The sequence below is a fragment of the Grampus griseus genome, assembly GCF_964374135.1.
Source record: "Grampus griseus genome assembly, chromosome: 8".
Taxonomy (NCBI): Eukaryota; Metazoa; Chordata; class Mammalia; order Artiodactyla; family Delphinidae; genus Grampus; species Grampus griseus.
Genome location: NC_139002.1, coordinates 72,606,327 through 72,631,655, shown reverse-complemented (window position 1 = coordinate 72,631,655; position 25,329 = coordinate 72,606,327). Strand labels below are relative to the sequence as shown.

Here is a 25,329-nt window from a genome sequence, read left to right as displayed (position 1 = left end):
GCTTCTCATTTTAATGGAATGTGGAATTGGTTTTGCCAAAGTTGAAGAATGCCTGGGTGTGATCTCTAAGGCAGCATAAGGTTGGGAAAGAGCTCTGGACCAAGAATTAGAAGACCTGGACTCTGCTCCTCCACAGTCTCTCTGTGCGATCGTGGGGAAGTCACTTCCTGAGTGTAGGCCTCAGCTACCTCTTTCATAAGATGCTGGAAGCAACATTTCACCTTACCTTTGCACAGAGACCACTTTACGGCTTTCAGAGCATCTTCACGATTCATAATCTCTGTTCCTCACACCAGCCTCATGAGGCAGGCAGGGCATAGGTATGGAAATGGATTCTTCCCATTTTGCAGACAAGGTTCAAAGAGGTTAAATGACTTGCCTAAGTTCACACAGACAGGAGGTCATAAAGCTAGCAATGAACCCAGGATCCTTAGTCCAGCTTGTTCTGGGGTCCCCTTTTGAATATGGTAATGTCTATGAAACTGTAAGGGAAGGAACACAGTGGAGTTGGCAGAAAGCTAGTGGGGGTGCCCAGCAGGAAGGACAGCAGCACAGGAGAGGGGGTGACACTGCCTTTGTGCCCTCAAAGCACCAAGGCTTTGGAGGAAATGGTAGTCTGAGCAGACTCCCAGAAACTGAAGGAGGGCCGATCTCTAGCTACTCAAATTAAAATGTTTTCTCATGCTGTTAATTCAATTTGGAAAGCATTTATTGAGGCTTTCTCATGGACCAGGTTCTCTACTGGGGGGCAGAATACGTAAGTAGAAGTGTAATGCAGAGCAGATTGTCTGTCTGCTTCTGTAAGCAGGAGTATAATGAAAAGTGTTATATTTGAAATGTAAACAGAGGGCTTTGGATTTACAGTGGAAGGTGTGTGTGACTAAGTCATCCTGGGAGAAGAAGGCAAATACAGCTGAGCCCTGAAGGATGAAGCAGGATTTGACCATCAGGAGACGGAGGAGGAAAGGGGTCTCTGCCCTGCTCTTCCTCCTACACCCTACGCCCCGCCCAGGCTTCAGCCACCACTGCTCTGGTGTGACAGGACGCCGACTGCCATGGCCCGTTTGCTGCAGGACCTGGCCAGCTGTGACCCTGGCGGAGCCTCCTCCCTTGCTTGTCAGATTTGGTGCAATGCCCTGAAACATGTACTGCAAAGTGAGAGAGATTCTTCCTGGCAGCTCTGGGAAGGTTTACAGTAGGAGGGGAGACACATGGGGCCCTTGGCAGGGGATGGCAGGTTGGAAGGAGCTACCTTTTCTAGTGATTATGCCTGCCCCTCCTAAGGGGCTGAGAGGCAGGAGCTATTGCTTTGCATGTGTGATGTTAGACTGAGGGTGTTTCGTGTCTTTATTTTAAAACTGGTTTCTCAGTCTCCTGTGCAGTTTTCTGTCAGCTTGTTGCCATGGAGAAATCGGTTGCGGCTGAAAGCTCTGTCCCTCTCTGTGTCAGCATTTCTGGACCTGCCAGCTGCCTCCTGCCCCTTCTACAAATGGGGGGAGCACAGACCCTCCCTCTGCAAGGCCTGGAGCTGCGTCGTGACTCCCTGTCAGGGAGGAGCCTCCTTTATCCACACATCGACTCAGCAACTCTGCCTTGAGTGCCTTCATGTGCCAGGCACCGTGCTGGGTGCTGCAAGGACAACGATGACTGTGGCTGGGGACACATGCATCTTCAGGCAGGACCCGCCGGCATGCTGTCACACGGTCCTGTTCATCAGCCTCATTCTTACTTCAGAATTTAAAGGACCGGGTTCGTTTCTCTTTCAGTCTTGGTCGCTGCTCGTTTAGAATCTCCCTGGAAGTCACCTCCTAGTCTCTGCACTCCTAGATCTCGTTTCTTCTCTGTGTCCCCAGTGCCCAGCACAGGGCCTGGGGCAAAGAGGGGCTCACCCAGGAAGTGTCCGTCTAATGGAATCCTTCCTCAGACCTGTCCGTCTGTCCTGTCTTTACTCCTCAGTTCGGAGCACAGAGACAGCGTGTGTGGCAGCATCAGCCAGTGGATAAAGGAAGGACTTTGGGACCAGATACATCTGTGCTTGAGTTTTGGTTCCACTTTTTCCTAGCTCTGTAATCTCAAGCAAGTGGCTTTTTCACCTGGAGGCTTAATCAAACCCAATACATTTCTTTAACTCCACATCACCAGTCTGTCAGTAATTCAGTAATTTTGACATTTTAAAAAACAACATATAACTTACTGGTGGCCATTAACTCCATCAGGTGCTCTCCTTCTATACCTGTATAGGACCCAGCTGAGAAAAGGTGCCCTGCAGAGAGTCCTGGGTTGGGATCAAGAGACCTGGACTATGCCCTGGCTGTGACCCTAATGAATTGTATGACCTGATCAAATCCCTTTCCTTACCAAGACCTCAGTTTCCCTATTCGAAAAATTCAGGTATTGGATTGGGTGATCTTGAAGGGTTCTTTTTGCTCTAAAAGTCTGAAGACTCGGCTTTAAAAGAAAAATCTTCCCTCAGCTGCTGCTACCACCATCACCAATGCCCCAGGCTAGAGGCTGACCTCAGCATGAACCCTTCTGCCAGCCTCTGGAAGCTGCTTTCCCAGGAAGCTCTGGGCTAGAACCCTGGCACTGGATGCAAAAATCTCTTTCGGATGTAAAAGTCCCTTTGAATGCATCATCTCTATTCCCACCCCCAGTCCAGTGGCTGGGCTTGGCTTGCATCCCAGAACAGTGGAGAATTGCTGGAAGGAGGGTTTTTTCCCTTCTTCACCTGTGTCTTGCTTTTCCTTCGGACCTGATGCCTTCAGGAGCCTTTGGCTACTGAGGATTCTATTTCCCAAGCTCCCTGCGATCCAGGGCTCTGTGCTAAGCACTGAGAAGGATGCAGAGATATAGAAGTCATTGTCCCCACAGTCTCACAATCTGTGACGTAGACGGGCGAAACAAACCAGAGCTTGAAGGTCGCAGGAGGCTGTCCAGGGAATCTAGTCGTAGCTCTTCTCTTGGGCAAGTTCTTCCCTCTACAGACCCAAGCTTCCTCTCCTGCACAGTTGGGAGGATTGCGCCAATGATCGCTACGTTCCCTTCCAGCTCTGAAACTTCCATTCTAAGTGCTCAGTGAAGGAGTGATTGTTGTAGACTTTCTAGAGGAAGGAGGACTTAAGCTGAGCCTTGAAGGCTAGGCTAAGATTTGGCCTGGCCCAGGAGAGATAAGGGAGGGTGGTGTATGAACACAGGCAGAGACTGGCAAAGCAGGGAGGCCCTGCTCACTAGAGCAATCTCTGAGCAGGCGGCTCTTGCCTTCCACCTGAGGACCCTCGTCCCCAGGAGCTTGGGGCACTGGTGGTACCTGCAGGACAGAGAAGCAAACGAGGCAGGCGGAAACCAGGGCTCCCTCCCTACCTGGACGCCCCAGTCTGATGTATATCGTGGCAGAAGGACCTCCACCAGGAAGACACGGGGTCAAAGCCAGGAGAGGCCACCCCTCTCCAGGTCTTTTCCTTCTCACTCCTATCAGCAGGTCTCGGTCAGAAGGACCAGGGCAGAGTGTGAAAGGGTAAGTCTTCCTGGGAAAGCTGCCCTTTGTTCGTGGTCTGTTCCTCTCCAAACGTTTTTCTGAACTCAAGGTGACAAGAGGAATATTTCAACTTGTCTTTGGGTTAGATTCTAGACTCAATCTACCAGGACGCATGACTCAAGGAATCACACACCCTAGACCTAGAGGTGACCTCCATCCTCCCAGTCTTCTGGCTGAGGCTGTCTGATCCTCTCAGCACCCGCCCCTAACCACAGCTTCACAGATCCTGCCTCCTTGTTTCTCTCCAGCCATCCCTCTTCTGCATCCTCCTGTCTCCAGACAGGTCTCCCTAGTCCCTCCTCCACCGTCAGTCTAAAGCGTTCAGAAAAGTGCCTGGCACAGCGTAAGGGCTCCATAAATGTTATCTATCAGGACGACAATGACAGTGATGATCATTATTATCCAGATTTTGCTTCTGAAGCACAGCTCTGATTCTGCTGCTTTCTTGCCCGAAAGCTTTAGTGGCTTCTGTGTGGCTCCTGAGTAAAGTCCGAGTCTTCAGTCAGGACTTTTGAGGATATTTCCTGAGCCATTGGCAATGATGCACACCCTACCTGTCACTCCAAATTTATTTCTTCTACCACTTTTTACATTTCTTCCAAACTGAACTAGCATCATTAGCTCTATAAGCTCCACCTACCTCCTCTGCTAGGCCTTTGTTCCCACTGTGCTCCCTACTTGGAATGCCCTTCTTCCTGTCTCCCCTAACTTTCTTTTTCTGCTAGGAAGTCTGCTGATCCCCTAGACTCGATGGCAGATGCCACGAACAGTTCATCCTATACCCCTGATGGCATCTACCAAATAAAACTCAAGAAATGTTTTATGAATGGCTGGGAAGACCTGGTTCAGCCCCTGTTTTCAAGCAGGATAGAGTTTGCATGAGGCAAGCTCGGTCGCCAAGGCCTGTCCAGCCAGGCCTCTATGCCTGTATATTTCCTTAGAGGTTCTGGAAGTTCCATGGGGTCTGTGGGCACACATTCAGTTAGCTAGTTCCATGTGCTCATGATCCCTTTATTCTGTGTACAAGCAAACTGGCAGGAGAAGGTACAAACCCAGGGGAACCATATCAGCTGTGGAGTTAGCTCCTGCTAGGTGGGGATGGAGATCAGCCATCCGAGGTGTAGGGGCCTGTATGATCCTGGGAATGTCAGTATCCTGGAGAGCCCATTTGGGGTCCTCCAGCAGGTGGGCCAGGGCTCTGACAGAGGAATCATAAGGTAATTATCAGGCATTCAAATTCCAAGTGTCCAGCCAGAGAGCAACTTGGGGGACAGATGAAAGGGTCAGATAAAGGTTCAGGTGGTGGGATGGCAGGAGAGTCTAGGCAGGATGTCAGGGTTCTGCCCAGCCAGCTAGAGTTTGACTCAGGCCTCTATCCCCAGAAGCCCCTAGTTTAGGGCTCACTAGTCCTATGGCTAGGCATTCCCAGTGGGAGTCAGCAGGGATGCTATTAAAGGGAAATGAGCTCCCTTTCCGGTCAGGATTGACTTGGAAATAGACATGACCTCAATTTGGAAACAGCTTCTGCTGGGCTTCAGGTCCCTTAGGCGAGCAGGTCTAGGGGAAGCAGTGGCTGACATGTCCTCAGGCCCAGAAGTGAGTCCTGCCTCCCCTCCTGGGTCACAGTCTGGCCCACCAGGCCTTTGCCTCCATTTCAAACTCAAGCCATGATCATGCCTCCCTCTGGGCCACCATTTGGAAAAGCCAATCTCAGGCTGACACTTGCTGCCTGTAAATGGTGTGGAATTAGGCTAATCAGTGGCTCTTAATTCTCCAACAAATGTAGATGCTGTGCTAATTGCCAGGGTCCATGCCAGCAGATCCCTGGTTGGTGGCATCAAACAAGAGAAGTGGTAATTTGGGGGCTGGAGTGGGGGAGGGCCTGCTTTGTTGGCTGAGCCAGTTAAAACCGTATTACCCCTTGAGCGAGACACAGTGCAGAGAGCCAGAGCCTGGCCCCCTTCTCAGCCAAGGGGCTGGGGGAGAGGCCCACAAGTGTGTTTGCAGGAGCTGAACCTCAGCACCAGCGGAGCAGGTTTCGGTCCATTAATGGGGTTTTGTTGTCATTGTTGTTCCCCAAGGAAGATTCCACCAGCAACCTGGCATGGCACTGCCAGGGCAGCTCACTGGGGATAAAGCATCCCAAACCTTGGTCTGCTGTTACCATGGCAACATGGCATTTCCAGACTCTCCAGGCAACCTTACTGGCATCTGCTGCTGTGAAAGATTCAGATGGAGAAGGGCCACTGCTCTTTCTGCATTACAGACGGAGCAAATTGGGAAGACAGGGAGCCATGTACCAAGGACCAGGAAAATGCTGTTCCATTGATGTGAGGGCTTCTTGATGAAATAGAATTTGAATGTCTGTTATAGTCTCTTGGGGAGAGCTGCAGGATCAGAAGAGGACCCCTAGAGGAGAAAAATAAGGGGAGATGGGGGAACGTAAGGGGACAGTGTGACAAAGGCCTTACTGGGGAGGTAGCTGGAGTGTGGAGATGGCATGGGCAGTTCAGTTTGGTGGGAGAATGGACGTTGGTGGAGGTGGGCAAGTGTCAGCTATGCCTTTCTGAAACCTGCTGGTTTGAACCCTATGTGGCAAAAGTCCTACCTTTGGCCTCATTCTACCCAGATTATGTCCTATGGCTTCCTCTCCTGAGGTATGGGAACTGATCTCCACACCTCACACTTCACGTCAGGTGGACATTTCTTGCTTTCTGTCTTGGTTCGTAGTTGTTTGCAGTACGCCCACTAGAATCATTGACCCTCTACATTCCACAGAGAGAGCTGAAACCCAGAGAGGAAGGTGTCTGCCTAAGGTCCCCAGCAATACGGAGGCCATGGAAGACAGGGGTTAGAGCTTAGGATCTGAGACAGACTGACCTGGGTTCGAGTCCTGGCTGCATCACTTAGTTTTCCAGTGAGCCTGAGCCTCAGCTTCTTTAGGGGTGAAATAGGAATCTTGAACATTCCTACCCTGTTGGGGTATTAGGAGTGTGAAATGAGACCATGGAAGTAGTACAGCAAAGTTCTTGGTATATAGTAAGAACTCAGGAAATGTTGGTAATTAAGAGACTGGGAATTCCTTAACAATGGGGACTATCTTATTCATCCTTGCTCATTCCTCCTCTTACTTCCTTGCACAGCTGAGGCACCCAAATACTACTCTCTCTGGAATTGATACTAGAAGGATGTTTGTTAACTGGATGAATGCATGAATGCTCGAAATAAAGAACTGTTCACTTTGATGGGCTGTATGCTCCTGTTGAATGTTTTCAGCTTCGGTGATGTTTGGTCTCCATCGGACTGGAACCAGGCCAAGCCGAGAGTCTGTCCTGTGTAGCTCAGCTGCACAGTAAAGTGACTTGCTGTTCAGGTCCCATACCCACCAGCCCTGTGACCCAGGGCTTATACTCTCCAGAGCTGTGGGTTTCTTTTCTTTCTTTTTTTTTTTTTGTGTATGCGGGCCTCTCACTGTTGTGGCCTCTCCTGTTGTGGAGCACAGGCTCCGGACGCGCAGGCTCAGCGTCCATGGCTCACAGGCCCAGCCGCTCCGCAGCATGTGGGATCTTCCCGGACCGGGGCACGAACCCGTGTCCCCTACATCGGCAGGTGGACTCTCAACCACGGCGCCACCAGGGAAGCCCTGTGGATTTCTTAAAGGACAGGTGGGGTCGTTTCCTCTTGATCTTTGGGCACAATATATGGTATTACTGGTAAATGATGTATAGCTTTATAACATATGTTTCCATTCACACTCACACGAGTCTCACCGTAGCACTGGGTTTGTCCGGTATAATATCCCAGGTTGTGGATGGAGACTCCGAGGATCGGTAGCAGGGAGTGGCTGGTCCAAAAGCATGCTGCAGGAGGGGCTGGAGGAGGGGCATGGTCCCATCTTCTGACCCCAACTCTGGTGGTCTTCCCACTGGATGAAGTCTTGCTGGGTCTGTAGTTCTTCCTGGGAGATGATCCCAGTAAGGTGAGGCGTACTGGGCTTGGCTCAAATGCCTTGATTTTGGTCACGGCCCCATCACCTTAAGGGGTGCAGCTCTTATGTGAGCCACCTCTCTCCTCGCCGTTCTCACTCCCTGATCTTCCTCCTTTGTGTTTGTAGTGGGGCTGAGAGTGCTTTGGAAAATCTGAGATTCCAATTTAGTGACTGGGGAGAGAGACGTTGTTTTTAGCCAGTGAGGTATCCCTGAGCCACCTCGAGCTCAGCAAGGCTGCAGCCCCAGCAGGTCCAGATGTGCTGTGAATGATAGCCTGGGTATATCAGAAAGTACATGCCATTGTCCTAGAACACTAAGCATCAGAGCTGGAAGGGTCCTTGGAGATCAGTAAAGCTGCTGCCTTCGGTTCATAGGTGTGGAAACGGAGGCCCTGCGAGAGGTGGTGAGTCACCCAAGACCCTGTGCTAAGCTGTTGGCAGAGCCGCCCCATGCTCCTCTGAAAGGGCCACGCCGCAGCCTGCCCGGCGGGTATTTGCCCTTGCTCTGAGTGCCTCCTTTGAATTCATTTTAAAGCATCAGATTGTTTAAAAAGAGTTTTTTTGAAAGAACTGTGTATATCAGACAATATTTTCTGTAGTGTCAGTTTTTTAAATTGTTTATTATAAAAGTAATTTCATTGAAGAAAATGTGGGTAATACAGAAAGGTTCTATTTAGAAGATAACAAACTGAGTGATATTAGTACATGTCAGAATCACCCTGTAGGCAGGTTGCTGTTTCTTCAATGGAGGCTTTTAGACCAGTGGTCCCCTACACCCTGTAACCTTTGTGGAAGTTTAGCTACAGAGAGTAGGAGAGTAACCGTCCATAGAGACCTCTAGGGACTTCATTTAGTTCTGCAGACTTCAGACAGGTAGATGTACTACTAATGCTAGTTGTTGCCATCTGCAGAGTCTCTTCCAGGTAACAAACCACTTCTCCATAGGTGTTCTCATTTGATTATTGGATCATTATAAGAATCCTGTGAGGTAGGGAAAACAAGTATTATTTTCCCAATGCAAATGAACAATTTGAGCCCCAGGGAGATTAAGTAATTTGCTCAAGATTACACAGCTAGTAAGTAGAAGACCTATATACTTCAAACTACTACTGCATAAAGACAGCAGAAGGCACCTAATAAATATTGGTGAGTGAATGAATGAATGAATATAGGGGAAGGCACTAGAAATCGTCTGGTCTGGTGGTTTTCAAACTGTGCTCGGGGAAGCCCTAGAATTCCATGGAGCCAGTTGGGGGTAGTGGGAGGTGGAGTTGATGGGGCTCTGAGCCCCTCACCCCTGCTCCAACCGGTGTTATCCATTTTACCTACTGGGTAAATTGAAAACAATTTAGCTAACGAACTCCTACACCAGTGGTTCTCAAACGCTGGTGTGTATTACAGTCTCCCCGGGAGATGCTGACGGTTGGCCTGAGGTGGGTGCTGGGACTCTGATTGTTAACAAGTACAGATGGTCATCAGGCCATGGTTGAGAAACACTGGCCTACTTCTTGGAGTTGAGGAAGGTAAGACCCACAGAGAAGCAGAGAGTAATCCTCAGTACCTCATCTGCTGCCCTTCCCCCTGTACCACAACTGCAGCTGAGCCAGAAAGCAAATCACGTAGCAGAGAACAACAGAACAGTTTCCATAGCAATGCTTCATGGTCTGTGCCTGTCAGGACACCTCAGACAAACACTCGTCTGAACCCTCAGCCAGAACTTGTGTGAATCTTATCTACTTGTTCCACGCAAGGGGTCTGGGGGATGGGAGGAAAGAAGAGGGATGGATGGCATGCTTTTGTCATGTGCCCCTGTACTGGGGATTCTCCCCAATTTACCAACAGCTGGCAGCAAGATAGAGCAGACCAAGGAGGGCTAGGAATGGATTCTGGGCAAGAGGCATGGGGCCGTCGCAGCAGCGGATGGGGAGATGTGGATGGGAGCAAGGGCCATCTGGGCATGTATCATGTGATGGGCATGTATCATTACCTATTCATTCAAAAAAAGAAAAAGTAAAGGACATATGATCGTCCTTATTTACAGATGAAGAAATCAAAGGTCAGACACACACCTCTCGTGACAGAGGCAAGATCAAGTCCAAGTCTGTCAGGCTCCATAGCAACTGAGCAACAGTTGCTTTCAAATTCTCTGGCTAGTGAGTGAGGACTTGGGATATATACTGCCCAGCTGGCTCCTCCTTGTCTCAGGAAGGGGAGGGTCAGCCTACAGGCAGCTAGGTAGGTGCTGGTGCTCATGCAAAGAGCTGAAATGGACTGTGTGAGGACATGGTTGGTCCTAGAGCTGGAGGTGGAGTCTGTCCAGTCTTTAGCTGTAATGTCTCCCTTCCCCCACAATTAGGGTTCCGGTGCCCTTCAAACCGCAGGTGCCTTCGACATGGGCTGTCCCGACTGCCCCCTCCAAACTCACCCACTGCAGGTCCTTTGGATTGGTGGCCCCTGTGGACGGGCTGCCCAGCTCTCTGACTTGGCTTCGCCTCAAGGAAATGAGCTTCTCCCGGGGCAAGTGACATCCATTCATTTTTAGAACAGATGTTCATTGAGCACCTTTTACGTTCCTCTAACTGTTCTAAGTGCTGGGGATGCGGCAGTTGAACAAAATGAAATTTTTGCTCTCTTGGAGTTGCCCGTTCTAGTGGGGAGACAGACAAATAGGTATATGATGGGGTGTGACATGCTAGGAAAGAAAATAAAACAGTGTGAGGGGTAGAAGGATGGGGTTGAGTGGTCAGGGAAGGTCCTCTGAGAAGGTGACATTTGAACTAAGACCCAAATGAAAGGAGGGAGAGAAAGAACCGTGTGGATATCTAGGGAGGAGCATTCCAGGCACAGTGAATGGCCAGTGTGAAAGCTAACTCTGGAAGCGTGCCTGGCCAGTTGGAGGAACAGCAAGGAGGCCGGTGTGGCTGGAGAGGAGTGAGTGAGGATGAGAGTGGCAGCAGTGGAGGGAAGGGAGCTGGGGACCAGATGGTGTGGAACCTTAGAGACCAAGAGCCAAGCTTTGGATTTCCTTCTGAGCTGGGGTGCCACTGGAGGATTTGCACCCTGGGGACACATGCCTGGCTTCAGCCTTAGAGCCTCCAGCCCCCTTGTCTGGGAAGGGAATCTGTCACCTGGGACCGAGCCCACAGGAGGCTGAGTAGCCCCTGCTGGGGACGTGAACAGTCACACAGGCAGGGAGCCCAGCGACACTTGCCAGGCCTCCCCAGCTGCAGTTGTTTCTTCCAGGCCAGGGCTAAAGGGTCTCTCGGAGCTGGCTACCTCCAGGCCCCCATGTCTGGGTGGCCTTACACTCCTCGGAGTTAGAAGGCATCCCAAAGAGAGTCTGGTGGCAGGGCTGCAGCATTCCCGGTGCCTGCACTCCATCCTCTGCGAGTGCCGCTTCTCCCGCTGACGCCCCGGCCCAGGGGAGGAGCCCTGCGCCTGTGTATCCCAGCCCAGCAGCCTGGCCGCTCTCCAGCCTGAGAGAAGAATGCTGCTTCCCACAGGACCAGTGGGAGAACTCGGGCTAGTGGGTTATAATTATCCAAAGTGCTAATTTTGTTTCAAATGTTATGTGTTTTTTATGAAGTAGGGACATTCACGAAAGAAATTTATATATTAGCCCATGTAGTATGCATTTGTCCCAGTCGTGCACTTCATTCAAGAAACTGGAATTCAGAGTGATAAAGGCACCATATATTGACCCCATCGAATCATAAGCGCACCGAGCTGCCCACTGCTTACCTGGTAGCTCCTGCCATTTGTTATTTCCATGGTTTCCCGCTTCTCACTCAGGTCATTCATTCATCTCTAATGAGTACTTCCATCTTAAAATGTCCAACACAGAACTCTTGATTTTCTCCCCAAGCCGACCCCTCCCCACAGGCTTCCTCACCTTGAGAAACAGCCCGACTCTCCACCCATCGCTCAGGGAATCCATCTTGAACCCTTCTTTCACTTACTCCCTGTGAAATTCCATCGGCAGGTCCTACACGCCCTACTTCCAATACAGATTGTAAATCCAGTTGTTTCTCTGTCCCCACTGCCACCAGCCCACTCCAAGCACCACCCAGTCCTGCCTGGCCTGGTCCTCTGCAGTGCAGGGCCTCCTGAACCATCTCCCTCTATTTTGTCCTTCACCAAGTGGCCTTTTCAAATGTAAGTCAGACCTGATCACCCACTGCTTAAAACCCTCCAGTGGCTCCTCAGCCTCCCCACAAAACACTCCTGGCCTCCCCCCAGCCTTCCCGAGGCCCTGCCTTCCCTTCACGCGGAGGCCTGCCTCTCCCCTGGCTCTTGGCCCCAGACCCTACTGGCCTCCTGCCTGTTCCTGGAACTGGCAAAACTTCCCACTTCAGGCCTTTCTGTTTGTCGTTTCCTCTGCCTGGAAAGCCCGCCCTCCAGGTGATTGTACGGCTGGCTCTTCCTCAACTTTCAGGTCACAGTTCAGAGGCCACCTTACCGGAGAGAACTTCCTACGACCTGTCCTTCTAATCATATCACTCTGTTTTGGTTTCTTCCTAACTCTTATTGCTAGCCACACGCTGATGATTTGTATGTCTGCTTGCTCGTTGGTCCCTCGTTAGAACGTAAGCCCCTTGAGGACAGGAGCCTTGGGCCTTGGTCTCTGCTCTACCCCTCCCACTAGAGCCGTGCTTGAACCTTACGGGCACTCTGTAACTGTTCATCCACTCACTTATTCATTCACCTCTGGTACATAAAACCAGAGATAGATAGGTGGAGCACAGAAGAATTTTAGGGCCATTAAACTATAATGATGGATAACATGTCCTTATACATTTGTTCAAACCCATAGAATGTACTACACCAAGGGTGACCCCTGATGTACACCACGGGCTTTGGGTCATAACGATGTGTCACTGTAGGTTCACTGACTGTAACAAATGTACTGCTCAAGTAGGGGCTGTGGATGGCGGGGAGGCTGTGGATGAGTGGGGGCAGGGACCTTTCTGTACTTTCTGCCTAATTTTTCTGTGAGCCTAAAACTGCTCTAAAAAGTAATATTTTTTAAAAGAAAACAATGCATTAATATAAATTGTAAGTATTAATCCCTTAGTTGCTTCCTATTTTGTACTATAATTTTTTTAATGTCATGAAGTTCAATAAAAGTTGACTGTCTGGAAAAAAAAAAGATAAATAAGAGACAGACTGTATCCCCAAGGGGGTTTGGTCCTTTTGAAGAATCAGCCGCTGCCTTTCTGGGCGTACATTTTCCAGGGCACCCGTCTCCCTGCGCTATCACAGTGGGATGGGTGGCCACCTCCTAACCTAGCATTTGTACTGTGTAGGAGCTGCGTAGCAAGTGGATTGGGCTAAATTGGGCACAGCACCCAACCCAGAGCAGACACTCAGAAGGCATTTATGAAGTGATTGGAAAGCATAGGAAGAATTCCTTCTCAGGTTTGTGTCATCCAGTGGCTTCTCTGGACTCTAGTGCTCTAACCTCCTAATCTGCGTGTGGTTTCTTCTGGACCGGCTGCTGGGTTCCAGAACAGACCTTCTTACACCCACCCCCATTACTGCTTTAGCTCCCAGCCTCCTCTCCTGCACACGGGTTGTTCCCAAACAGGTGTGGGGAGAACAGTGTCGAGAGGGTCTGCTGGGACCAGGCTCCAGGAACAGCAGCAGGCCGGCTTCTCCGGGCCCCAGAGCTGCATTGTGCCCCTGCCCCTCTGCTGGTGCCCCTCAGAGATATTTGTTGCAGACATCTTGAAATTTCCGGTCAGGTCCAAACACCAGCACCCAGGCCAGGCTGCAAGGAAACATAGTACAGCAGCTCCTGCAGAAACAGTTTAGTGCTGGACATGGGCTATGGGGAGAGTCAACGGACTTGGACTCCAACACGGCTAATGTGGCTTCAGGCTAAACTGATACAGGCAGCCTCTGGGACCAGGTGTGCATCTAGATAGAGCCCTTGGCCAGTTTGGGGAACGTACTTCTAGAGGGATGATGACAACTTGGAACCTACCAAGAGGAGGGGACCCTGACTGGCCATGGAGGCGGGCCACCAGGTTATACAGAGGGATGATATATCACCCGAGTTAAGAAGTCTAAGAGGATAGGAGAGCCATGTGCAAAACACTTAAAGGGGTTAAACTCCACAGGTGCCATGCTGTGCCCTTACTGCTCCATCGCCAGAGCCAGACCCCTGCTGGCAGCACCAGACTCCACCTCAGGCCCGCTTGTTCACAGCCTCGCCCTGGAGCCACATCCCAGGGCATGCGCCTCCTCTGGGACCTCTCCCAGAGTCTGTTTTTTCATGAATAGAGTGTGATCAAAATACCTCCTTCCCAGGGCTGCTCTGTTAAATGAGATGTGTCACACAGAGCCCTTAGCACAGTACATGGTCATAGTAGGCCCTCGAGAGCCTGAGTTGCCTTTTCTGTTCCTTCTCCCAGCGCAGCCAAGAAGCCCAGAAAGCTAGCAGTTCTGACAGAGAACACAGAATTCAGAAAGACAGTCTGTGGGGAGGAGTTCAGTTGTTTATAAAACAGGCCAACACGTTTCCACCTCGTAAGTTCTAAATCCATCATCCCTAGCTCCCTAAATCTAAGAATAGTCACCCAGTGGAGCCAACGTGCCGCAGCACGCTCTCTCCGCAGGTGACCGCGGCCGCGCAGCCACAGCAGCCTCAGCGCCTCCTCCTGCGGTGGGAGTGGGGAGGGCTGGCCTCCGCCCCTCCCAGCTTGGCTGTTTCTGAACCTGTCTCAGATTCAGCTTTCTTTCCCTTCCAGATCCTTCCTCACTGGGCTGTTTTAACCATCAAACCTCAGTGATACAAAGGGGGAGATAGCAGTGGGAAGGTGTGTAGGGGGGGACCTTTGGTGAGATGCTGCCCCACTTCTGGGCCTCAGTTTCCTCTTATGTAAAGGGATAGAGAACTACTGAGAGAACTGAACAACGTTTTAAGCTACAAGAAGTTCTAGAGCAGTCCCAGCCTTGCAGCCTCAGAACGAGACCTCTGAGGGCAAACCCATCAATTCAACCCGTTTTTATTTATCCTCTGAGCCGGGGCCGCTCCTCTGTCAGGTCTGAGGGAGCCAGCCTGAGGACCTGGGTGTGTGGCCCCCTCTTCTGCTCTTCTGCCTACACCTTCCTTCTCTCTCTCTCCCTCATACGCATCCGTACCCACCACACCGCCGCACAAATTCGCCGGGCTCAGAAGGGCATTTGCTCTGTCTCATCCCAGAATCTGCCCACTGTTAGGAATGCCCTCGCCAGCTGGGGGCTCAGGACCTCTGGCGCAGGCCACCTGCCACTCTCCAGGGTGGACTTCAGTCCTTACGGCGTTCTTCCTGATGGTGAGCAGAAATCAGCCTGCCCGTGGCTTCTCCTCCCCACATCTGTGGACTCTCTTTTAGCCTCTGGGAGAGAAGAAGACAGCTCCGTGCTCTTGGTAGCCATTCATTCATTTGTGTGTTCATTCATTCAAACAACAGGTATTAGTACTAATGAACTGTTAGTACAGTTTCAGGTGCTGAGAAATAGTAGCAAACAAAGAGTCCTGCTCTCAAAGAGCTTGTGTTCTGGTCAGGAGAGAGATAATAAATAACCACTCAAAAATATAAAGAAAAATAAAGCAAGTGAGGAGACAGAGATGGGGTGGGACGTAGATTGCTACTTCATATGGAGTTGTCAGGGAAGACCTCTCAGATAAGGTGACATTTGAACAAATACATGACAACACGAGGGAGTGAACCTGTGGACATCAGGACAAGAGCATTCCGACTGCAGGAACGGCAAACGCAAAGGCCCTGAGGCCAGTACTGTTTGAAGAACAGGAAGGAAGTCAGTGTAGCTATGGTGACGTCAGCAAGGTGGAACTTGACAGGACATGAGGTCCAGGAGGAAGCCAGCTGTTGTTTATCTGAGTCAGAGGAGAAGCCATTGGAGGATTCTGAGCAGAGCAGTGCCATGTCGACTTAGTGCCAGGTTTTAACAGAATCCCTCAGGTTTTGTGTAGAGAATACAACAGAAGCAGCAGAGAGGGCAGGTAGAAAGCCCTTGCAGGAGTGCCAGTGTGAGGTGATGGGCTGGTGAGAAGTGGCCAGACTCCAGCTATGTTTAAAACATTACCTTCCTAAACCCCTCATCTTTTCTTACTCGGTGGATGGCCACAGCGTCCTCTCTGGCCTCCTTGCCTTTAGCCCTCATCCCCCATCTCTTCCTCTCACCCCATTCTCAGTGCTGTCGTGGATCCTTGTCTGGAAAGGACCCCAGGCCAGCCATCTTCTACTTAGCCTTCCCTGAGGCAACTTTGGCTACAATACCAAAATATCTCCAGAGTAACACTGGGGGCTAACAGCCCCACTTCCTGATTCTGGAATGGCTTCTTTCTGCTGCTTCAGATCCTGCCTCGAGGGCATCTTTGGCCCTGGAGAGTGATGGATGGTCTACTAATTGAAAGGGTCCTGCACTGACAGTGCCTCTTCCCTCAGACTGGCCCATTGGGACCGTTGTCCTCACAGCCATTCTCTAGGCCGTTCTGTTGTAGGAGCTGCCCCTCTCTGGGCAGTGTAACCAGGGACAGAGACTCACAGCTCTCTGTTCTTGAGGCCGGTGGCCAGGAGGCAGCTCTGGTCACAGATCAGGGAATAAAGACAAGCAGCCAGGCACAGGACTGGAGTTGATCTCAGCATTATGTGTGTGTATACTCCTCCCCTGCTGCTCTCCAGACAGAGCAGCGGGCTCAGAAAGACTGTGGGCAGGGGAACAGCCCAGAGGTATTCACTTCCACTCAGTAGCTCTATCCTGAGTGCCTGTACCATGTGCCTGAGGGCTGATTGGTGAGCGTATCCTGCTCACAGCACCTGGCTCCCATCCCCAGCTCACAGTTACAAATAGAAACACCTCGAGATCCAGGAGGAGTGTGGTGTGTGTGCTAAGAGAGCTCTGGGTATCTTAAGAGCTCAGAGGAAGTGAAATTAATAGCCTTCTAACAGCCCAGGAGGACCCAGCCCTACACCTGCCCACAGTTCACTCCTGCAGCAAACAGGATGCCATCAGGATCAATGAAGGCAGCTCAGAGTGAGCAAATGTCAGTGGGTACCCTCTATTTAAGACTGGTAAACTCTTATTCATCCTTCAAAACCCAGCTAAGAATTAACCCCTGGAACTTTCAGTGTCACCTGCCTCCCCTCCCAATAGAGTGTATCATCCTCTCTATGCTACCTCTGTCGGTTAGAAATACTGTTATTTTTTTGATCATCATCCTGTGTTACTGCTTTTTAAAATATATGAACACACAACAAAGAAAATCTCAGTTGCCCTTCCCCCATTTCTCCCTCTCTTCCTCAGAGACTATTCTCTGTTTGGGATGTATTCTTCAGGATCTATACATACAGAAATATATAGGGGCTTTGCATAAATTGAATCATACTCTCTATATTGTTCTGCAGCCTATTTTCTCTTAAAAATGTCTGCAATATCTTGCCATGTCAGGCCACAGAGTGCTACCTCATTATTTTTATTTTTATTTTTTTGCGGTACGCGGGCCTCTCACTGTTGCGGCCCCTCCCACCGCGGAGCACAGGCTCCAGATGCACAGGCCCAGCGGCCATGGCCCACGGGCCCAGCCGCTCCGCGGCATGCGGGATCCTCCCGGACCGGGGCACGAACCCACGTCCCCTTCATCGGCAGGTGGACTCCCAACCACTGCACCACCAGGGAAGCCCTACCTCATTATTTTTAATAGCTGTATATTATTCAACAGTAGGGTCAAACTGTAGTTTCTTTACACACTCCTCTGTTGATGAGTATTTAGGGGTTTCCCCCCAGTCTTTCACGATTACAAACAATGCTACAGTAAACACCGTTGTGCCAGCCTCCTTGCGTACACATGCCATTGGTCCCTGTAATCGTCATTCCCCATGGCTGTCTACCCTAGTGGCCTGGGAGCCCCAGGGCAGAAACTGGATTTTCCTCTTTGGGGTGTTTTGTCCATACACGGCCCAAGCCAGAAGAGGCGTCCACATGATGAGATAAATGGATTCATCTGAGCAAAATCACAACTGTGTGAAAGGCCTGGGTGAACTCAGGGAGCAGCAGCGAGCCCATGGGGCTGGAACAGAGGAAAGAGCGGTGATGCGGCCAAGAGGGACAGGCTGCCCTGAGAGCCAGATAAGAGGCCCATTGTAGGTAGTGGGGAGACAGGAAATTGTTCATGGGAAGACCTAGTTCATGCTGTGTTTCAGCCTGGTTTCCCCCACCCAGGCCAGCTACCTCAGAAGAAACTAGCTTTTGTAATTGTCCAAGCGAGAGAGGATCAGAACTTGAACCTCTTCTTTCTGTCCTGAGGTTGCCACCTAGACCCAAAACACTTCAGGAGGCCTGAATTCCTTGCTCACAGCAGGACCTAGGGACCACCAATTACTGCCCAAAGGGTGGGATACTCATGAGCTTGGGCAGCTAGACACTCAGAAGTTTCTTCCAAATTTGCCCGGCTCCAAGGCCAGCTCCGTCCACACTGGCATTGACCACCTGCCCGAATCCAGAGACTTCCTCTGTGTGAGGCGCTCAGACCTCACCCCTCCTGTCTCTCTCTCTCTCTCTCTCTCTCTCTCTGTCTCTCTCTCTCTCTCTCTCTCTGCTTGGTGCCCGAGGTCCTTGTGAGGCCTTGTGAGGCCTAGGTCCTTGACAGGCAAGAGACAAGGTGAACCATTGGCTGCCTAACTTTTCGCACCATCCCGCCCTCCTCTCTCCACCCCACCAGATGCGGACGGGAGTGGGGTGCGGCAGGGCCTGCTGCAGCTGCCTCTGCCTCAGCCCCAGCGCTCACAAGGGCTCGGAGGGGTTTCTGCTCCTCCGCAGAGTGCTTCTCTCACCAGTTACAGCTCTGGCCTGCCATCACTGACCTTGTTCCTGTACAAGTGCGCCATGACTCTCTACCTTTTCTTCATTATCGAGGAACAGAGGTTTGGCTAGAGAGGACAATATATATTAACAGAAGAGGTTCTGGAGTCCTACTGCCTGGGTTTCAGTTCAGCTCTGCTTCTCACCAGCTATGTGACCTTGCACAGTTCATACCACCTCCCTGGTGTGTTAGGCTGTACCTCACAGTCTTGTTGTGAGGATTTAGTGAATTAATACGTATAAAGTGCTTATCACAGGGCCTGGCATACACTAAGTATTCGGTGACTTTGTTACCATTTTGGAACTAGTGAAGGAGCCAGAGACTCAGGAGTCCTGGATCCTAGTCCTGACCAGGGCGGCCACATGACCATGGACAAGTTCTTTCACCTCTCTGAGCCTAGTTTCCTCATCTGTAAAATGGAGGTAAGAACACCTCAGAGAGTTGCTGTGAGAATTAAGGTAACATTTATGTGAAACTGAGAAGCACCATCCCTAGGTTGTAGCCCTCATTTTCATGGTCAGAAGTGGCAGCTAGAGCTCCAGCCATCACATCCACATTTCCAGTGACAGGATGGAGGAAGGGGCAAAGGGCACACGCCATCTGTCTTTGAAGGAAGGATCCATAAGCTACTACAGAACATTTCAGCTCAAATCTCATTGGCCACGCCCTGCCGCAACAGAGGTTGGGAAAGGTAGTCTCCATTCTGTGGTTCGGGGACAACCAGGAGCTTCTGTCACACATACTCAGGTGTTTGCCCCTCCTAGGCAAGACCCTCCAGCAGAAACGCTGCCGCCTTCCTAGAGTTGGGCTGCAGTCCCAGCACCATAAGGCCCTGTGAGGACCCAGGTTGCCAAGAAGCTCAAGCAGGTGCCACAAGACCTGAACAGATTTGGGTACTGTGTCCAGCCTGTGCTGGGGACCCTGCCAGCCCTGAGGTTCCGCTGCCTGCAGGGCTCTTAGGCTGACGCAAGTGTGGTGGGCCATGAGCTTTGTCACTTGTCACAGCCTGCATCAACTCCACTTAGCCCTGTGAGCAAGGGCCCAAACTCTGAAGAGGCTAGGGAATCCCTCTGTAACTATGAGCTCTCCACCCAAGGCTCAGCCATGTGCCCCGGGGCCAGTAAAACAGATCTAGACCAATCAGACGGGATCTCAGTGTCCTCAAGAACCTGGCGAGTGCCGGGCACACTGCAGAGAGTCCTCTGTCATGCCAGGAATCATCATGAACTCACCTGTTTCGAAAACTGGGTGTCCCGTATTCCAGTTAGCTTAGGAAGAGGCTTATCATGGGCTGTCCTTCCTCTCACCTCTACATGAGAACAGCCTGCATAGTAGCATCTTGCTGAGTCCAGACGGCCTTTCCATCTTCACTGTGCCGCTGAATAGGTGGCCCTAAGTGAGGGTGAGGGACAGGGGGTGTGCTTGAAAGATATTCTAAAATGCTGGAGAAGCTCAGAACTGAAAAATGTCCTGTGTGAGTCCTTCTGTTACTGGGTGGCCCATCTTTCATTCTCCGAGTTCAGCAGCCTGGTTTCTTTCTATAGGAGGTTTGTTTAAAGTGTTGGGGAACCCCTGACTTGTCATTCCACCCTAGGCCTTCCCATCTGCTGGGAAGGTTTGCCACCAGCATGGCCTTCCTTGCCTTTTCCTCCTTTCCCCATGGTCTGCTTCATACGTGGGTGTGAGCTGTCACCATGTGTCAGGCACTGTGCCAGGGCATTAAATGTACATCAGCACATGCAGGCCTCCTCCTAGCAACCCTGTGAGGTAGCTGGGGACAGACGTACCATTGTCACACAGCTGTGTGGTGATGTGGGACCCAGGACAGCATAGCACAGTCCACAGTATGTATTATATATATACCAGGGGCTGACGGAGTACAACCCACGGGCCTGCTGTGTACGGCCTTGCGAGCTAAGAATGATTTTGAAAGGCTTGTGATAAAGAATAAGAATATGCAACAGAGACCGAATGAGACCATCGAACCTGAAGTATTTACTGTTTGCCTTCATAGAATAACTCTGGCGAGCCCTGGTATAGAACATGCAGAGTTTAGCACAGATGCCGGAGCCACACTGTCTGGGTCTAGCGCCTCAGTTTCATTAACTATAAAATGAGAATAATCTATAAAACGTGGCTGCCTCACAAGGTTGTTAGAATTAAATGAGATAAAGAATATAAAGCACCTAACCTTGAGTCAGCTTCTTTGGAAGTACTGGGGGAAACTGCATCTGAGCCTTTGCCAGGCTTCTCAACCCAGTGGGCTACCCCGGCCCCAAGCAGGCTTCCTTAGAGCGTTTCCTTTGGCAGGAGGAGAGGGACCTGCCAGCTGCCCGTTGTGCCGTGTCCTGCTGGTAGGTCAGCGCTGGCTTCCTCCCACCCCCATTCCTGCTGACCGTCAGCTGGTGCCACTCACCAGGGCTGGGCGCAAAGCCCATGCCAGGTGCCGAGCTAGGCCCGCAGGTACCAAGCCTGTTCCATTCTCCACCTCATGCCTCAGATCCACCTGGCTGAAACTCCTGCTTAACTGCAGGACTTGTGGCCTGGGGTTCATCCTCTCTGTGTGCATTTCCTCATTCATGTGCCAAACAGGCAGACATCTGTGTTTCCCCAAGCCCAAGCTCTTGGCTAATGATTGCCTTCCTACCAGGGAAAAGGAAAGAGAAGGGTAATCCTGGGCCAGCCAGCCTCCCTCTGTGAAAGAGCGGTCTGCAAAACAGATTTTCAGTGGTTAATGAGTGAAATGTAAAGATGTGTTAAGAAACTCAGATCATTGAAAAAAATCAAAAGAATATTTTCTGATCTGGATAGGGATAGGCTTTCAGTTCTTACAAACTATGGAAGAAATGATAAGATAAAAAAACAAGAAATTGTACTACCTAGAACCATAAACTTTATGTTTTACATCAAAAGACCTAAAACAAAATTTTAAATCAAACTGAGAAAAAATAGTTATGCCAGATACGGCATAGAATTAATATTCTTAAAATAAAAATCTTTAAAACAATAAGGCTCTTGAGAACAACAACAACAGCAAATTTTCACTTAGTACAGTAGTGCCCCCTTATCCGCAGTGTTGCTTTCAGTGGTTTCAGTTACCCCACTGTCAACCACAGTCAGACAATATTAAGTGGAAAATTCCAGCAATAAACAACTCTTTGAAATTGTGTGCCATTCCAAGTAGTATAATGAAATCTTGCTCTGTTGTGCTCCATCCCACCCAGGATGTAAATCAGCCCTTTGTCCAGCCCATCCACACTGTACGTGCTACATGCCCATGAGTATAGGAAAAACCAGTATACATAGAATTTGGTACTCTCCATGGTTTCAGGCATCCACTGGGGGTCTTGGAAAGTGTCCCCTGAACAAAAGGGTGGACTACTATACTATGTATTTTATATATACTTGCTCATTTAATCCTTATAAATGAATAAATATTTATAACCTTTATGATAAAGGTACTATTATTATCCCCATTTAACAGATGAGGGGACTGAGGCTCAGAGAAGCTAAGTAACTTGCCCAAGGTCACGGCTAATAAATGGAGAAGATGGGATTGAACCCAGGCCATCTGGATCTTGGGTCTGAGCACTTAAACTCTTCTATATGAAACAGGAAAAATGTATTAAGCAGACAATACACAAAAGAGGAAATTCAAATATGTGAGGAAAATAAGAATTACTTTTCAATTTCTGTGGGAATCAGAAAAGTACAAATAAAAATAATGAGATACCGTTTTTGTCTTCAAATTAGAAAAGGTTCTTAAATACTATAATAACTAATGAATACTGGCAATGCTGAGTGATACAGAGAGTCCCACAGACTGTTGTAGTTGTATTCAAGTGGCCTTTCTGCAAAGTATTCTGGCAGTACTCAAAACAAGACTCAGGAATCTCAAAAATGTCCATACCATTTGACCAGGAATTCCCATTCTAAGAATCTAATTTGAGAAAGTAGAGATGTAGACAAAGATTCACGCACAAAGATGTTCATAGAAATGTTATACAAAATAATGAAAAATTAGAAACAGCCTATCTATCTGATAATGGGATACAGGTTAAGGAAATTGTTTAATCTCCATAATGGGCAATTAGGCAGTCATTTTACATAAATCTGGACAACAAAAGAGACCATAAACAAAGTGAAGAGACACCACAGACTCCTGGGAGAAGACACATGCAATGCTTATAACAATTATATAAACAAAAGAATATACAAAGAATACTTATAAATCAGTAAGAAAAAGGCAAACAAAGAGCAAAACAGGCAAAGAATGTAAACACGCAATTCATAGAAAAAGCAATTTAGGGCTAGTAACATAAAGACATGCTCCATCTCACTAGTAGTCAAGAAAATGCAAATTAATCACATGTACTTAATCAGAATAGCAAGAGTCTTAAAGGCAAAGATAGAGGGAAACGAATTCATATCCGTTGCTGATGGGACCATAAATGATGGGACTACAGCCATGGTGGAGAGCTGTTTGGCCACACCTGGTAAATGTGAACATGTGATTCCGCCACAATCACACTTCTAGGGATCAATGTGCACAAACACCAATTTGTACAAGGATACGTGTTCCAGGATGTTCACTGCAGTGTTGTTTATAGTAGCAACAGTAGTAATAGTATTGTAGTAAAATATTATGGTATATTATATATTGTAATATATAATGTGTAATAAAGTAGCAACAATTATCATCATTAAAGAACTGTCCATCAGAAGGGAAATGGATGAGTAAAACATGACTTATGCATAATGGGCTATGTACTATGCACAGTTAAAATAAATGAGCTAAATCTGTAACTATCAGCTCAGAGAGATTTCAAAAACAATGGTATAAAGAGCAAGTCATAACAGAAGACACATATTTGAATGACACTACTTATGTAAATCTTTAAAACAAACTAAAATTTTTATATAATATTTAAGGACACATACATGTAGAAAAATATAAAACAAGCATGCAAGTAACGTACACCAACTTCAAATAGTGGTTACTTCCAGGAAGGAGGGAATGGATGGAGGGCCAAGGATGGGAGGTGGGTCTTAAACTGTATCTTTATAATTGAAGCAAATATGGCAAAATGGTAACTAATGTTCTGAAGCTGATTGAGGAATATGTCTTTCTGTTAAATTATTTTTTGTACTTTTCTGCATATTGAGCTTTTTCAAAATTTCAAATTATTTTAAATTTACTTTTTGAACAATTCCCAGTTCTACGGAGAAATGCTTGTGTTATTAAGGCATAAAAACAACACAATAGATACACAAATATTTACAAGTTTCACAGATTGAAGGTTTGAAAGAGATACGTAAAATATTCATAGCAGTGGGCAAGATTCTAGAAGTCTGCTTTTCTTTACACCTATCCATATTTTTCTTTTTTTCCCCTTTTTACCATGAAGATGTATTACTTTTATATCCAGAAAAAAAAAATTTTTTTAAACAACTACAGAAAAGTGTGAGCGAGTTTAGTTAGGGTCCAAAACCCAGGAAGAGGTGCTGTGATGGGGTGGGAGCATCACAGGCTGTCAGAGAGACCTGTGCTCGAATGCTGGCTTGGAGGTTGGCCGTAGGACTCTGAGTTCTTCAATCTTTGATCTAGTCAGCAAACCCCTGTTGAGCCGCAGGTGGGGACAGGGCAGTGAGCAGAACATATGTGTTCCTTCTCTCACTGTAGGGCAGACAATCTAGTGAGGAGGGGATAGTAAACACATCACCACCCAGACCATCTATCCGCTGCCTGTGAGGGAAAGTACAAGGGCAATGACAAGATTCCAAGTTGATCGGGTGCCGGGGAATCTGGCCTCTGAGCATGATTTAAACAGATTCTGGAGGATGGGGGTTGTGGAGCCCAGCAAAGCCAGGACTTGGAGAGAAAGGCCGGCCCCACAGGGCATATTTCAGGGACTGAAGGAAGGCAGGGGTTCTGGCATGCAGTGGGGTGGGGAGAGTTGTGCAGGGGGACCCCAGCAGGCTGGTCCGGAGCCAGATCACTCAGGGCCTCACAGGCAAGGAAAGGCCTTTAAGGGTGGGGGAACTCAGTGAAGGGTTGAAGCAGGGGAGTGACCTGGTTAGATCTGCATCCTCAGAGATTGTTTTGATGCTCTTTGAAGATCAGAGTTGCTGGCGAGCAGCCCAGTTAGTTAGTTGGCTACTGGTGTGGCCCAGATGAGGGAAAATGGGGTTGGGATCAGGGTGATGGCGGTGGAGATGGAGAGGTGTGGAAGGATTTGAGAGACTTTCGGAGGCAGAATTGGCAGGTCTAGGATTGTGTGTGTGTGTTCGTGGTGGGGGGAGATGCAGGTGTGGGGGTGGGAGGTGGCACTGAGGGAGGGGCCACGGAGGAGAGCCAGGTTTGGGACCTGAATGGTTGTGGGCTGGTGGGAGTGAAGAAAAGAGCAGACTTAGGAGGGCAGGGGAGGAAGCAGAGATGGCGAGCGGGCCCCCAGGTGTGGCTGAGCTTTGGTTTCTTCCTGCGTAAACTGGGGGTTTGCGGTGACACCTGCGCCCCCAGGGTGAGTGTTTTGGCCCTGTTCCCCAGAACCATGTCTACAGCAGTCTCGTCTCTCCCTCGCAGGCGGGACGTGTTACTCTTGGGGCTGGAACGAGCACGGCATGTGCGGGGACGGCACCGAAGCCAACGTCTGGGCCCCAAAGCCCGTGCCAGCTCTGCAGTCATTGTCGGGACTCCGCGTGGGCTGTGGGGCCGGCCACTCCCTGGCCCTCTGCCAGCGGCCAGCCCTCCCTGCCCTGGGCCAGCGCCCCAGGGACACTGATCCTTTCCCAGATGCCACCAAGGAAGCCGGATCTCAAGAAGCCATGGACCAAGAGAGAAACTGGAAAGACAGACATGCAGAAGCTTCTCCCCAAAGCCAATCTGACAGGTTCAGAAATGGGGGGCTTGTGACAGAGACCCTTTAATAAAGCAAC

At 49.5% G+C, this 25,329-nt stretch overlaps 1 protein-coding gene across 2 annotated transcripts in view; it reads left to right on the top strand.

Annotated features, from left to right (window-relative positions):
* Positions 1 to 25,329, top strand: part of SERGEF (secretion regulating guanine nucleotide exchange factor) — a 218,745-nt gene extending 193,416 nt beyond the window's left edge. For both annotated transcript variants that reach the window (XM_082660681.1, XM_082660682.1), the window contains exon 11: positions 24,977 to 25,329. In XM_082660681.1, coding sequence (XP_082516807.1) covers positions 24,977 to 25,320 — 344 coding nt within the window. In that variant the 3' untranslated portion in view covers positions 25,321 to 25,329. The remainder of the gene's footprint in view (positions 1 to 24,976) is intronic.